This window comes from Eleutherodactylus coqui, chromosome 7 (assembly GCF_035609145.1).
Source record: "Eleutherodactylus coqui strain aEleCoq1 chromosome 7, aEleCoq1.hap1, whole genome shotgun sequence".
Lineage (NCBI taxonomy): Eukaryota > Metazoa > Chordata > Amphibia > Anura > Eleutherodactylidae > Eleutherodactylus > Eleutherodactylus coqui.
Window position 1 is genome coordinate 213,268,197 of NC_089843.1, and position 16,360 is coordinate 213,284,556.

At 42.1% G+C, this 16,360-nt stretch overlaps 1 protein-coding gene across 1 annotated transcript; it reads right to left on the reverse strand.

The window, feature by feature from the left end:
- Nucleotides 1–1,536: 1,536 nt before the first annotated feature.
- On the reverse strand, nt 1,537–15,832 carry LOC136573671 (C-X-C motif chemokine 10-like). The gene is made up of 4 exons (XM_066574931.1): nt 15,735–15,832; nt 9,338–9,473; nt 4,996–5,076; nt 1,537–2,101 (listed from the first exon to the last, which is right to left on the reverse strand). Exons 1-4 carry the CDS (start codon nt 15,799–15,801, stop codon nt 2,059–2,061), a joined length of 327 nt encoding a protein of 108 aa, XP_066431028.1. The 5' UTR covers nt 15,802–15,832; the 3' UTR covers nt 1,537–2,058.
- Nucleotides 15,833–16,360: the final 528 nt, after the last annotated feature.

Below are 16,360 nucleotides of genomic sequence, written 5' to 3' on the forward strand. Positions count from 1 at the left end.
GAAGGGCGCCCCCTCTTTTTATTTCCCAAAAGAAGGAAGTTTTTATTCAAATTATTGCATCAGCATCACTTAGTTACCATCAATGAAAAACAAAAAACAAAAAATGTATTTTTGGCTTCCCAAATATAACCATTGTTTGTTTTTATTTTTCTTTCAAAGTACTTGGATAATGTATGAGGGTCTATTTAATCACTATTTAGGCTGGTTTTGTAAAAATGCCACTGTTTTTGCATTTTCACACTTGGGTTTTTTCCTGGGACAACATCTAGATTTTTGCTGTAGGTCTATTAGTAAGATATGAAACGCCTTACAAACTTTGTACTTTTATGTAGAAGTGCTATATCCTCACTAGAAAAGAATATATTTCTAAACTCTATCTTCTACCATCTTTCACTCTATACAGGATGAGGTAGTGTAGTAGACCCGGCTGGGACGCTTTAAAGGGGTATTCCAGTCATAGGTTGTTTTTTTCAAGTTTTTCCACATCCACTAGATGGGTGAAAATTCATAGATCGGTGGGGATCCCAGCGGATCTCAAGAATGGGGGACCCTCCTGCTTTACAGTTCAAGATTCAGGCTACCATTTCCATAGTGTAGTGGGGGATGGAGCCGCTGGTCACACATCTGCAGCATTGGCTCCGTTCCACACAATGGCACATTCACATAGTCTAGCATTGTGTTCGGCTATCTCTGTCGGCCCCAGAGAGATGAATGTAGCAGCACAGATTAATAACACTGGTCAACATGATTTTTTTCACAATGTTTCTGGTGATTCTAGTAGTATTTCACCTCCTGAATTCACATATGTTGTTGGAATATTTCTATCAGGCCGGGCTTTTTCTGACACACATTCCATCTTTTATAAAATTAGTACTTATGTAAGGCAACATTATGTGAAATACAGTTTACCTAGGAAGTGTTTGATGATGATTGATGGGAATACTTTGTGTCAAGTTGGTGATACTGATAAGAACCTCGTCTTAAGGCCCATTTAGACACAATTATCGCTCAAAATTCGCTCAAAAGCCGTCTTTTGAGTGATTTTCATTGTGTCTAACTGCGCTGACATCCTGCAGTTTTTGTTAAGCCGTCGCTCATCGTTGTCTTTCAGTATGCGGAAAGACTATCAGCCTTATCAGGGATTCACAGCGGGATACAGCTGATACCATTGTTTCATCTGTATCCCGCTCCCTGACAGCTGGGTATGAAGAACAGAGTGGTCCAGCTCTGTTCTCCATACCCCGCACGGAGCGCTCAGCTGTATAACAGCCGGGCACTCCAAGGAGAGAACAGCTGGATGCAGAAAACAAACGGGGACACCCTGCTTGTCTTCTGTGTCCTCGGCTCCGAGCGCTGGGCTGTATAACAGCTGGGCGCTCGGAGCGGAGGAACTGGATGTTTGAAGGTATTCTTTACACTGTCGTTAGTTATTATCACTTCTTTCCCTGCTGATATATTATAACTTGTCATTTTCTTTATTGCTGACAATGCGGCTACTTATACAATGCTTTGGTTTTACACAACTCCATTGAAATAATTGTTCAAAAATTACTTTTATTTTGTCAAACTGCTTTATTTGCTCTTTTAGGTGTTTTGAGCACAATCTGCTGTATGTCTCCAAATTGTAAAATCACATTTCCTTTTTGGTGTAACTTTGTATCTTTATAATAGTTTTATTACATGATTATAAAAAGACGATAGGAGCGACATTTACCTCCAAGCAAATGTTTATGGCAAAGCGACTGATGAAGATCTATGATACATATCAAAGCTTTATTGTTAATCGCTGCTCTTCTTCGTATACACTGGCCGATTATCATTGTGATTACTCAGGGAAATTAGGAAGATAATTGGCCAGTATGAACAAGCCTTTAGTCACGCTGCAGCCAAAGAATGAAGAAATTATTTCCACCCTTTTCCAAGGCATTGCAAAAAAAGCTTCTGAAGTAACATTTAAGCATACAAATCATTATATTTGCTTCATTGTAGCATCTAATCTTCAAGACCACACCGAGGAAAATAGGTCTTGATTGTAGGCAAAATATCGCAGAATGAAGTTTATTCTTGTTTGTGCTGAGGTTTTTGTTGTTTGCTCGCTCTTCTGTGAAGGGGATAACACAATGAAATCATTGAAGGTCTTTACAGTATAGATATTTCTAAGTAGTGAGAAGGGAGACATAATAACCCTGCCAAATACAAAGATCTTGTCAGCTACTATTTCTACTATTTTGATGAAATGATTGGTTTGCATCTTAGGTCTTATTCAGACGACCGTATATCGGCAGGATATTCACGCCGGACGATATACGGCGTCTCTCTTTGCAGGGGGAGGAGGCTGGAAGAGCCGGGAGCAGTGCTCTGAGCTCCCGACCCCTCTCTGCCTCCTCTCCACCCCCTCTCTGCCCCACTACACTAATTGCAATGAGAGGAGGCGGGATGGGGTGGGGCTAAGTTTCAGGAATGAGCTCCGCCCCATTCCACCCCCTCGTTGCAAATAGTGCAGAGGGGCGGAGAGGGGGCGGGAGCTCAGAGCACTACTCCCGACTCTTCCAGCCTCCTCTTCCTGCAGAGAGGGAATGCCTGAATAAGCCCTTAAGCTGGCTTCACGCGCCTTAGCGCAACTTCTTTGCACTATGAACAAGGCTTTTTTGCGTATGTATCGGCATATTGTAATGTACCTTTTCTTCCCCCAGGGCATGTTAATTTGTGCACAGCAAACAAACGCACTGATTGAGATGACTAATTAGTTCCTGATGTGTTCTTTTTCCACAGCAATTCTTTAGTGTTTTTCGCATCATCTTGTGCATTTTCTGTCTTTTTTTGGGGGGCGGCCAAAAATGCTCACACAAAATACGTGCATGTGAATGAACCGATTGAAGCCAATGGCTTCTATTCACTGCATATTGCGAGCACAAATACGTCCATGAGAAGCCGGCCTTAGTCTATGACATAAGATACATTTAGAAATAGTATAAACCAAAAGCCTGGGAATAAGCTGCAAACCTTAAATAGACCCGCACAGGTATTTGTCATTAAGATTTCTCATTTTTTATTCGGTAGGACCAGCTTACCCTACACGTGCCCAGCCCTCATCCCAATATTTATGAGCGCATGTCCCCAGCAATACTGAAGAAGAAGCATTGCATTGGTTTGAAATGCATTTTTTAAGCTGGTTCTACCAAATAAAACTCAAAAAATGTAATGACAAACACCTGTGTATGAACAAGCAATCACTGACACACTAAACTTCAGGCGTGCTCTAAAAACGCACCTCTTCAGGGAGGCATACCGCATACCCTAAACCAAGCCTCTCTGAACTCCACCTAATAGCATGCTCCCTGACCTACTGACTGCAGTTCCTGCTAGCCGTAATCAACCGGCACCTGCAGTCATACCGATTCCGCCACTGATTATTGTCTATGTGTATAGCATCCCTCACACTCCATACCGCGCACATCTCCAGACCCTTTACCTTCCATACCATGCCATTATTTGTAGTATGTAAGCTTGTTGGAGCAGGACCCTCACCCCTATTGTTTCCATCAATTGATTACTTCATGTAACCGTGGTTTTGTTTTATTTCCCCTGCATTGTAAGCTCTGCGGAATATGTTGGCACTAGACATGAGCGAGCACCAAAATGCTCGGGTGCTCATTACTCGAGTCGAGCTTTTCGTAATGCTCGAGAGCTCGTTTCGAGTAACGAACCCCATTGCAGTCAATGGGAGACTCGAGCATCAGAAAGTGATGGAAACACCACAGAAATGAATAGGGAACAGCAGGGTGTTATGTGTGCTGCTGAGACATGTTGTACTTCTGTGCTTCCAGCAGCACAGCACTCTCAGGGTTAATGATTTGAGCTGGCTGGGATCGGTGGTCTCCTGCTAGCCTATCTCCTGAGTTTGTGCTCACATATAAACCCAGCTCCTGGTCAGTCTCTGTATGGTGTTCTGTATCTCTCCTTTTCCTGGAGTGACCAGGCTGGGAGGAAGGAGGATCAGCGTGAGGATTCACAGATCCAGTCCCTAAACATGTGGGGAGGAGAGGGTGACATTTTCTGGAGTACCGTATGGTGCTCACTCGAGTAACGAGTACTTTCGAGTATGCTAATGCTCGAACGAGCATGCTCGCTCATCTCTAGTTGGCGCTATATAAATAAAGATTACTATTATTATTAATCTAAATAAGCTACAGACCATACGTATACAGTCAGGGGGATGCGCTGTGATCTCCTTCATTATAACTATGTGACAGGTGCTGTGTAATCATCAGCAGTAACTGTGATAGTAATGTCTGTGTCCTGCTCTAGCAAGCTTCTGCGGTAGGATCCTTTTAATACCATCTTGCAGGAATTATGCTGACTAAGGGCAAAAACACATAGGCGCATATGCTAATACACTCGCCGCTATTCAAACTTCACGGAATGAAACAAAATCAGTGGGTTCATTTCGACCTGTTATGCAGCCATGTTTTTTACGGTCACATAATGGGACTAAAACATGCCATTTGTTTAAAGACTAAGAACTAGAGATGAGCGAACGTACTCGGTAAGGGCGATTTCGCAATCGAGCACCGCGATTTTCGAGTACTTCACTACTCAGGTGAAAAGTACTCGGGTGCGCTGTGGGGTGGGGGGTTGCAGAGGGGAGTGGGGGGGAGAGGGAGAGAGAGAGGGCTCCCCCCTGTTCCCCGCTGCTACCCCCCACTCCCCTCTGCAACCCCCCGCCCCACAGCGCACCCGAGTACTTTTCACCCGAGTAGTGAAGTACTCAAAAATCGCGGTGCTCGATTGCAAAATCGCCCTTACCGAGTACGTTCGCTCATCTCTACTAAGAACCTAACTTCTTGAGGGAACATAAACCCAAGTAAATCTCAGCTCGTCAGAATTGAGATCACATGATCATGAATGAAAAAAAAAAATCACCAACATAGCCCTTTAAAACTGCTGGTAGTGGGTTATACCGAAATGAATGCACATAGAAAGCCCCGTACTTACTGCTTTAGTTGAGGTAACAAGGTTTCAAGCCACTTTGCTTTTGGATCGACGCATACAGTCTGGTCATTCTTTGTTGTTATGCTAGAAGAGAGTTATAAAATGTTATTCTACGGGGCTCATTTTATCGTATTTAACCAGGAGCAGACAAATCAGGAGCAAATTATGTAAAACTCATCTCATTGATTTCTTAAAGAAAGTCACATAAAGTAAGTGTTGATGTAGAATCTGGATTTAAGCTAAGTCTTTGATACAGTTTCACATAAAGAGCGCATAGAGAAGTTATTAAAAAAAATCGGAGAATCTGTCATCTTTTTGCAGTCCTCACTGACAGCACCATCAGGTAGTGACTGTCACACTGTTTGCAGTGATATGTCTTCTGTAAGCATCTGTGCAGTAGTTTGGGAGAAACTTGTATTTTACTAGTAGCAGCCACACATAAAGGAATTTGAGCACAAAGACAAAAATGGAAGGTGGCCAGAGCTTCTGTCAAAGGTGTTGAAAGGGATACGTGGTAATAACGGGTTGCAGCCGTCCTAGTGGCACTGCCAAAACTGGAAGGCTACAACTCTGGCAAATATATGGACTGAAGGGTTAAAAAAACAGGATTAAGGCGCAGAACCCGGATAGAGAAGGTGGATTTAGAAATGATAAACAGTGAGAACCATTTTATTTTATGACCGCTCGTGACGCGTTTCGAGGACTACGTTTCCTTCGGACAACGTTCTTATTAAATTAACCAACAATGGCAAAACCATGGACTGGCAACCTATTGCTTGATTGCTTTACATCACATCCCTTCAGTGGCTAATTCCAACTGTTTGAGAAAGAAGTTTCTTAGGACTCGAAACACGTGACAAGCTGGCGTAAAATAAAATTGTTCGCACTGTTCATCAGTTCTAAATCTACCTTCTCTTTTGGGGTTTTGCGCCTTAATCCTACTTTTTTTCATGCCTTTAATACATAAAAGAATAGTCCTAGATATTCATAGACTGGGGTTAGCCCCGGCCACTCATGAGTTTAGCCCTGCCCATCACACCTCTCAGCTACCAGTTGACAGTTGTCTCCTTATTACAGTGCATATGGAGAAAGCTGTCAATCAAAGGAGTGAGGGTAGGGTGGGCAGGACTAGGCTCATGGGTGAGCAGGACTAGGCTCATGGGTGAGCAGGACTAGGCTCATGGGTGGGCAGGACTAAATTTATGAATTTTGAGGACTATTTATTTATGTGTAGCTGCCACTAATAAAAAACAAGTTTCTCCTAAACTACTGCACATATACATACAGCAGACATAACCCTGGTTGCCACTACCTTGTGCTTCTCTCAGAGAGGGTTGCAAAGAGATGGTGAAGGATTCTCTTTAATCCCTTGGTAGGCCAGTGGATTAGCAGCTGGTTAAAGAATATATAGCATAGAGTTGTTTTAAGTGATGTGTATTCTGAAGAGAGTATGGTGACAAGCGGAGACTACAAAGTTCTATTTAATATGTTTGGAAGTTCAAGTGACCTTAGAAAAAGTTTGGTTTGCCAGATGAAAATGTGCAAAAGTGTTTGTACTTCTGTTGTTTTCTTAAGCATGGAATACAATTTAGCCTTACTGGATAAACTGCCACAGCAATGGAAGCTGCCCTACAATGTTCCCACATCTAATAGAACGCACTTGGGGAGAGGGAATCTTTTATCTGAGTATTGTGTTTTTTAGTCCTCTGTTTGGGTCGGTTCACATGGCAAAACTTTGCCACTGTTTTTACTTGGAATCCGCATCAAATTGCTGCAAATCAGGTGCAAAACCCACGCCTATTACTATCAATGCGAAATAATGAAAACAAAGATCTGGTACCGTGTTAGCCAGTAGAGCAAAATATGATTGTTCTCAGCAAGAGAAACCAAGTAATCTTGTAGATATGATACATTTTAATGGCTAACAAAAATACATGATGTAATAATAGTGAGCTTCCGAACCAACGCAGGGTTCTTCTTCAGGCTTATGGATTGGATCTGAAGAGGCATGCATATTTATACACACTTATAACATACATACTTATGACGAGGCACAGATATGGATGTGATTGGTTCGCACTTAAAAGGAATTCTGCAACAGCAAACAAACTTTTTTTGTCTAGGCACTGATAGCGGAGTGAAAGTTTTATGGTCCCTAAATTACTGTTGGAGGGGGGGAGGTCAGCAGGCTTGAATTGCTACAAGATATACACAAACATTTTTAGCTAAGCACTGATAAGGGAGTGAAAGTTTATGGTCCCTGAATTACTGTTGATGGGGGTCTTATCTGTGCAATCAAGTCTCACACTTCCCATTCACGCATAAATCCTGGGGAATAATTTAACCCCGTATTCAGCGTGTCAAAGGTTGTTATCAATTTATATTCCCAAATTTTTCTGTGGTTTTGTGACTTGAAACCACCCTTCAATATCAAAACTCTCATATCTCCTATGTCATGTCCATGGTTAGAGAAGTGCTCGGCCACAGGCAATTCCCTTTTTCTGTGTTCAATCGTGTGGCGATGAGATCTCATCCTGGCTTTCAGTTTCTGTCCTGTTTCTACAACATAAAGACCCCCAACAGGACAATGTATGTATGTTATAAGTGTGTATAAATATGCATGCCTCTTCAGATCCAATCCATTTAAGCCTGAAGAAGAACCCTGCGTCGGTTCAGAAGCTCGCTATTATTACATCATGTATTTTTGTTAGCCATTAAAAGGTATCATATCTACAAGATTACGTGGTTTCTCTTGCTGAGAACAATCACATTTTTATCAATGCGAATCCACGCCAGAGTCTATTATTTCTGCACACAGATTTTAAATGAGGCCACCTGCGTGTGAACGCACAATCATTCTATTATATTTATGATATACAGATGCAGCAAACGTTAATTTGACATAACGTAATATAATAACTACAATGTCCTACAATGCACATCTATACCGCCACATCGACCATTGAGTAGATGACCCGCAGTAGTGTGTGTGGACATGTGTATCTGTCGGGCTGGAGAAAATTAGTTTGAGGGAATTTTGAATTCGGCGCCCTTCACACGAGCGTATGTGTAATTGCACTTGCATGAGTGCAGGATTACTGCGCTATGAACTATGGTTTTTTTGCATGTGCTTCGGCATATTTTGCTCTACTCTTGAGGGCTCTTTCCCACAAGCGTATATCAGCCAGCATTTTCACGGACGGACAATATATGCTATCATCTGGGGCGTAGACGATCGTGAAAGGTGTAGAAGATCTAATGTTTGTATGCCTGTTCACACGGCATGGGCCCCGGCGCATATGTACCGAGGTTGCCATGCCATCACCCCTTTCACCCCCCCGCAGGCTCACCTCTGCTTTCCTCCCCGCTTGTTCGTTCAATGGGAGGGGGCGGGACAGGGACATAGCTAAGCACTGGCCGATCCTGCCTCCTCCCATTGATGGCTATGAACAAGGGGCAGGGAGAGGGTGGGAGCTTAGCTCCACCCACGTCCCACCCCTGGTCTGCAGCCAACAATGGGAGGAGGTGGGATGAGCCGGCACTTACCTCCGCCCCCGTCCTGCCCCCTCTTATTGCAAAGAACAAGTGGGGAGGAGAGCAGAGGTAAGCCTGCATGGGGGAAGTAGAGCAGAGGGAGGGAGTTTAGCAGCCACGTTGCTAAACTTCCTCTCACCTCCGGCCACTGCCATTGGCTTCCATAGGAGCCCATGCAGCGGTTGACGTATTCCGGCCCAAAAGATAGTTCCAGGACTATCTTTTGGGCCTGACGTAAAAACGCCTGGAGCTATATTGGCCTGGCACTTTTATATCTCAGATATATGTCCATGTGATTTGATGCATTGGAATCCAATGCATCAGATCACAGCGTATATCGGTTGGCTGTGAAAACATCCGGCCGATATACGCGTGTGGGTAAGAGCCCTCACACCTATAAGGCATGTTCAGTTGTGCTCAGCAAAAATATATGCATCAATTGAAATGGTTAATTAGCCTAATGAGTTTCAGCTGTGTTCTTTTTCCTGTGCAATAACGCAGTGTTTTGCGCATCCCCATTGACTTCTATGGAAACTTTGTATGTGCAAATGCGCAGAAAAATAGAGCATGCTGGTTTTTTGTGTGACCGAAATGTGCAGAGAAAATACGGCATGTGAACAAACCAACTGAAATCAAAGGGTTCTATTCTCTGCATATTGATTGTGCAAATCAGCTTGTGTGAAGAGGGCCTTATGGGAGCGAAATGAAGAACTGAAGAGTGACAAACTTTAGTTGACTCCATTTTTTAGTTATCAGCTCTATTACTAATGCCATCAATAATATACAAATACTTAAAGCATTTTATACTTACATGATCTCTATCTCTGGACAGTAATATCCTGAAGGTATTATTTCGACTTTTTTCATCACCTTTTTTGATACAGGCTGCATTGTAGTTTTGCGACACTTACAGCTCCTATTTGGCTGGTTCGGTTCTAACTGCAAACCTGAAATCACACGGGGGGGGGGGGGGGGAAGTTTAATGTATAAATATGTCACATTGTAAATCTGAAAGAAAGTACTTATAACATAAATCGTATACAAACAACTTATAGGCCTCCTTCACACGGGCGACATGGCATTGCCGTGAGAAAATCGCAGTGATTTTACATACCTAATACAGGAGGAAGTGCGGAACCAGTTGAAGAAGATTAAAATTGATAACTTGCCAGGTCCAGATGGAATACACCCAAGGGTTCTAAGGGAACTGAGTGATGTGATAGCTACACCGCTATTTCTAATATTTATGAATACTATCAAGACCAGGATTGTACCACTGGATTGGCGCATTGCCAATGTAGTTCCAATATACAAAAAGGGGTCCAAAATAGAGCCTGGTAACTACAGGCCGGTAAGTCTCACTTCAGTATCGGGAAAAATATTTGAGGGGTTTCTGAGAGATGCCATCGTAGAATACCTCAAGGAGAACAATGAAATAACTCCTTATTAGCAAGGGTTCATAAAGGATCGATCGTGTCAGACAAATCTGATCAGTGTCTACGATGAAGTAAGTTCTAGGCTGGCCCTGGGAGAGTCTATTGATCTCGTATATCTGGACTTCTCTAAAGCATTTGACACCGTGCCGCATAAGAGGCTGATATATAAAATGAGACAGCTCGGATTGAGTGAAAACGTGTGTATGTGGGTAAAGAACTGGCTCAGAGATAGAAAGCAGAGGGTGGTAATAAATGGTTCGTACTCTGATTGGGCCACCGTCGCTAGCAGGGTGCCACAGGGTTCAGTACTAGGCACCATTCTGTTCAATATATTTATCAATGACCTGATAGAGGGGCTGCACAGTAATTATTAATGACCTGATAGAGGGGCTGCACAGTAATTATTAATGACCTGATAGAGGGGCTGCACAGTAAAATATCAATATTTGCAGATGACACAAAATTATACAGGATAATTAATACAAGGGAGGACAATGTGCATTTACAAATGGACCCAGATAAGCTGGGGGGTGGGGCAGAAAAATGGCAAATGAAGTTCAAATGTTGATAAATGTAAGACTATGCACATGGGCAGGAGGAACGGATGTCACCAATATTCACTTAATGGGGTACTGCTAGGGAAAAGCGATATGGAAAAAGACCTGGGGGTACTAGTGGATAGTAGACTAAACTGGAGTAACCAATGCCAGTCAGCTGCTGCAAAGGCAAATAAAGTCTTGGAGTGCATTAAAAGAGGTATAGAGGGGAAGGATGAGAACATTATCCCCCCCACTATATAAGGCTCTTGTCAGGCCCCACATGGAATACTGTGTACAGTACTGGACACCGGAGCTCAGGAAAGATGTTGCAGTGCTTGAGGGGGTTCAAGGAAGGGCAAATAAACTAATACATGGAATGAGGGGACTGGAATACCCAGAGAGGCATCAAAACTGGGATTATTTGCCCTGGAAAAAAGACGGCTAAGGGGCGATCAAATAACTATGTATAAATACATGAGGGGACAATACAAGGATCTCTCCCATGATCTGTTTAAACCCAGGACTGCAACGGTAACAAGAGGGCATCCGCTACGTCTAGAGGAAAGAAGGTTGCATCACCAACATAGAAAAGGGTTCTTTACTGTAAGAGCAGTGAGGCTGTGGAACTCTCTGCCTGAGGGTGGGGTCGCATACGCATGCACAAAAACACGCTTGTATTTGCAACACTGCATTCCCTATGGTGTGTGCACATGTCCGTACTTTGCAGCTGCGTGTCTGCAAAGATAGGACATGCGTGCACCATTGGGAATGCACGCATTGTTTTCAATGGAGCCATGGCTGCCGCTGGCGGCTCCATTGAAAACAATGCTCTGCCGGCACCCCTGCATTCTTTTTTTAGGGAAGGGCTTTAGATATAAGCCCTACCCTGAAAAAAGAAACAGTTTAGTGTAAAAAATAAATAAATACTTACCTCTCCGCCGCTGCCATGACCCCTATGGGCATGAAGAACACATCTGCCACAAAGGTTTCCTTCCCCCCTGCTAGTTAAAAGAATTCCCTGCTGCTACATTTGCCATGTCTGTGGCAGATGCAGCAGAGAAATTCCTCAATTCTCAACCGCAGTTGTCACACCTGACAGCTGCGGTAGAGAATCCTGCTGCCCACATCCCCGTCATTGGATTTCCAGGAAGGGCTTTAAACATAAGCCCTTCCCTGAAAATCCAAGAAAAGTTGTGTAAAAAAAAAAAAAGCATACTCACCTCCCTTCAGCTGTTGGGGCTCAGCCTCGACTTCTGGCGCTGTCCCTAGCTCTGTATTTCTCAGCTATCAGCAGCCAGGGATTGAAAATCCCCACCTGCTAGTAGCTCTGATTGTGATTGGCTGAGCGCTTCAGCCAATCACAATCAGAGCTACCAGCAGGCGGGGATTTTAAATCCCCGGCTGCTGATAGCTGAGAACTATAGAGCTGGGGACAGCGGCAGAAGTCGCCGTTGAGCCCTGGCAGCCATCAATGGCTTTTCAGGGAAGGGCTTCATAAGCCCCTGCCTGAAAAGCCATTTAAAAAAAAGTGTAAAAAAAAATAAATTCAATACTCACCTGCCGGGGATCAGCCGCGGCTTCTGCCGCTGTCTCCAGCTCTGTAGTTCTGAGCTATCAGCAGCTGATATATATAAGGATTACTTATATATTTGTAGCAATGCATTAATTTCATACTATAATGTTTGACAGAAATCAGAGTTTTCGCTTAGAATTTCATACAATATTTGATGATACCTAACACATGGCTGGAGAATTTTTTGAGTGTTCTCAAGCGATGAAGTTTTTACATTTTCACCTTCTGGGCGCCTCTGCAACTAAGAACTGGTATGGAGGAACGGAAAATGTTGTGCACATTTAACCCCTTTCCAGGACAAGCTCCACTGCCCATAGTGATATAGCCCGGAAAATTTCTGGGCTATGTTTCACTATGAGACCTGCAGAGCACATTGCCATAAGCTGTGGCATTGTGCTCTGCCTGCACAGATCCACACAGAGCAGTGCAGGACTTTGAAAAAAGAAGCAGGAAGATATTACTGATCTGCCGGCAATCTCCCGCTTCTATTTTCAAACTCCTGCACTGCTTTGTATACAGGTTGCTATAGAGACCATTGGCTTGTCAGAAGCTAGACAATGGTCTCTGTGGCAGGGAGAGCCGGTGCTTGGCTGTCAGAGGATAGCCGGACACCAGCTCTTACACAGCAGAGAATGGAGAAAACCTCCGATCTCTGCTGTGTTAACCCTTAACATGCCTTGGTCTATGCAACTGCAGCATGTAAAGGGCAGACAGAGGGAGGGGGCTCCCTCTGTCAGAGGATAGCTGGGCACCAGCTCTTGCACAGCAGAGAATGAAGAAAACCTCTGCTCTCTGCTGTGTTAACCGTTACACTGCGACTGCAGAATGTAAAGCTCTGTGATCAGGGGCTCCTGATGGGTCTCTGTGGAAGTCCCCTAAAGGAACAAAAATTTTAAAAAAGTAAAAAAAAAAAAAATTAATATAAAAATAAAAACATTTTTCTCCCTTTACTTTGTAAAAAATCAAAAACAAAATTACACATGTGGTATCCCTGCGTTGTAATGACCCAGAGAAGGAAGATAGTACATTATTTAACCCCTTAATGACACGGCCCCCCCTTTTTTTTCCTCCCTTTTCTTTTTTTCCTACCCCCCCCCCCCCGTTTAAAAAATCATAACTTCTTTATTTATTCATCGACGTAGCTGTATGAGGGCTTGTTTTTTGCGGGACGAGTTGTATTTCTCAATGGTGCTATTTAATGTACCATATAATGTACTGAAAAACTTTTACAAAATTCTAAGTGGAGTAAAATGAAAAAAAAAAATGACATTCCACCATCTTTCAGTGCGTCTTGTTTCTACGGCACACAAACTGCTACAAAAATGACATGATCATTTTATTCTATGGGTCAGTACGATTACTAGGATACCAAACTTGTATAGTTTTTTTTTTTTTGCTGTAGTACTTTTTCAAAGACATTAAATTTTTTAAAATTATTTTCTGCTGCATCTTCTGCGCACAATAACTTTTTTATTTTTCCGTCGACGTAGTTGAGCAAGGGCTCATTTTTTGCAAGATGTCCTGTTGATTACATGCATACAACTTTTTGATCGCTTTTTATTGCATTTTTTCTGGGAGACAGGGTGACTGTAAAAGTGCATTTCTGGCATTCTTAATTTTTTTTTCGGACTACGTTCACCATGTGGGGTAAATAATGCACTACTTTGATAGATCGGACTTTTACAGACGCGGCGATACCAAATATGTATTTTTTTTTATGATTTAGAATTTTTTATTATAGATATGATAAAAGGAGGGTGATTTAAACTTTTATTACTTTCATTACTGGGAAAAATTCGCGAAAAAGAAAAAAACTATTACAATTTGGTATTGGCATAATCATACTGGCCTGTAGAATGACTTTATTATATTATTTACACTGCTCAGAGAATGCAGTGAAAAATAAAAAAAACATGCCAGAATTACAGATTTTGTTAATCTTGCCACTAGAAAAAATGGTATAAAAAGCGATCAAAATTTTACATGTTCCTTAAAATTAGAGAAATGAAGACTAGAGTTCATCCTGCAAAAAACAAGCCCTTCTAGAGCTCTGGCAATGGAAAAAAAATTAATACGGCTCTTGGAATGTGGTGACACAAAAGCAAACCTTTAAGAAAAAAAAATGTTTTAAATGTACAAAAATAGCAAAACATAAAAAAAACTGTATAAACTCGGTATCACCAAGATCGTGTGACTCAGAGAATAACGTTATCACACTATTTTTTTTGCACGCTGAATGCCGTAAAAATGAAATCGAAAAAACAAAATGGCAGAAATTTCCCCCCCCCCCCCAGTTTTCCTACCAATTTTTTCACAAAAGTTATGCAATACATTATATATACCCAAAAATGATGCCATCAAAAAGTACAACTTATCCCGCAAAAAACAAGCCCTCATATGGCCTGGTCAATGGAAAAATGAAAAGGTTATGGCTCTTGGAACGCGACTGCATAATTAGTTGAAATTAAATGAAAGGCCCATTTAAAAAACCGGCCCTGGTGGGTACGACAGGGGGGTAAGAAACCCGCCACTGAAGGGGTTAAAGCAAACATGTTAGCAACTTCATGCTGTGCAAACCCATTATGAATCCACGGACCGGTGTGCATTGTGCCCTTTGTATGTTTTATTCCAAAATGTTGTGGCAATTCAGAATAAATATACTTTGAAGTTAAGACTCGGAACTGAGCTCCGAGTCACCGAGGCGGGCCGCATCATCATCGCCCACATCATGCACAGTGACAGCTCTCCCAATACACAAAAAGGGAGAGAGCTGTCCTTAATGAGATGTCTCTGCTTATCCTCTCCCAACCTATGCGGGAAAGCTAAGGTCTTATGTCCACGGGGAAAATCAGATCCGCTGCGGATATGTAACACAGATTTGGGCTGCGGATGCACTGTAATTGTCTTTTATTTTTCATACGGGAGATCAATTGAGCCATGTGCTGTATGAGCTCCCGCACGCGTGATCCGCACCTAAATGGAGCATGTCCATTTTTTTCATGCTCCAGAAATTTTTTAATTCACTTTTAAATACCATCCGCGGGTATTTATCTACCTGCGGATGGTCAATGCATTCCTATGGGGTGCAGATCCGCATGCGGGTGATCCGCTGCGGATTTTAATTCTTCTTTTCCCAGTGGACATGAGGCCTAATAAGTGAGGCACAGAAAGCAAGACAAGTCAGCCCACTGTATGTACTCCAACGGCCAATGTAAAAACTATAATGTATCAGGACAAGTATTGTTGTGTAAACGAAAAACACCAAAATATTAATCAGTGCTTATAATGAAAACCTGAATGAAACAATGTGTTATTTTCTGATTGTACATTTCATTAAAAATAAGAATATATAACGAAGAATATACAATATTTCTCATTAATTTCAATACAATATGTCTATTTATCTAAATAAAGTCATATTCATCACAAACTAGCTTCTTTTGTTCATTTCCAAAAAATCAACTATTTGGGTGATATATTTGTAATGACCGAGCAGTGATGTAGTAAATACAGCATAATAACTGCTTCCATAGGCAGGACATATCTGTACAAATCCATTTTCTGACAATATTCCTTCTGAAATGTAAAATGATACTTTTCTGCCTTCCTAGTAAAACTATATAAAGCAGATGCTTCTAGAAACTCTAATGATTTACTCACCGGCTACATCATGAACCCAGAACTGCAGTCCCAGCAGGCAAACTACAACCAAGAGCTTCCTTATCATTCTGAGTGTGCAGTAAGTACAACAACTGCTGTCAGCTCTTCTGAGACTCCATAGAAGGGCGCCCCCTCTTTTTATTTCCCAAAAGAAGGAAGTTTTTATTCAAGTTATTGCATCAGCGTCACTTTCTAAATACGCTGAACCAGCCCCCCACCACAATTTTACCATCAATGAAAAAAACCCCCAAAAATGTATATTTGGCTTCCCAAATACAACCATTGTCTTATTTTTCTTTCAAAGTACTTGGATAATGTATGAGGGTCTATTTAATCACTATTTAGGCTGGTTTTGTAAAAATGCCACTGTTTTTGCATTTTCACACTTGGGTTTTTTTTCGGGAAAACATCTAGATTTTTGCTGTAGGTCTATTAGTAAGATATGAAACGCCTTACAAACTTTGTACTTTTATGTAGAAGTGCTATATCCTCACTAGAAAAGAATATATTTCTAAACTCTATCTTCTACCATCTTTTACTCTATATAGGAGGAGGTAGTGTAGTAGACCCGGCTGGGACGCTTTAAAGGGGTATTCCAGTCATAGGTTGGTTTTTTCAAGTTTTTC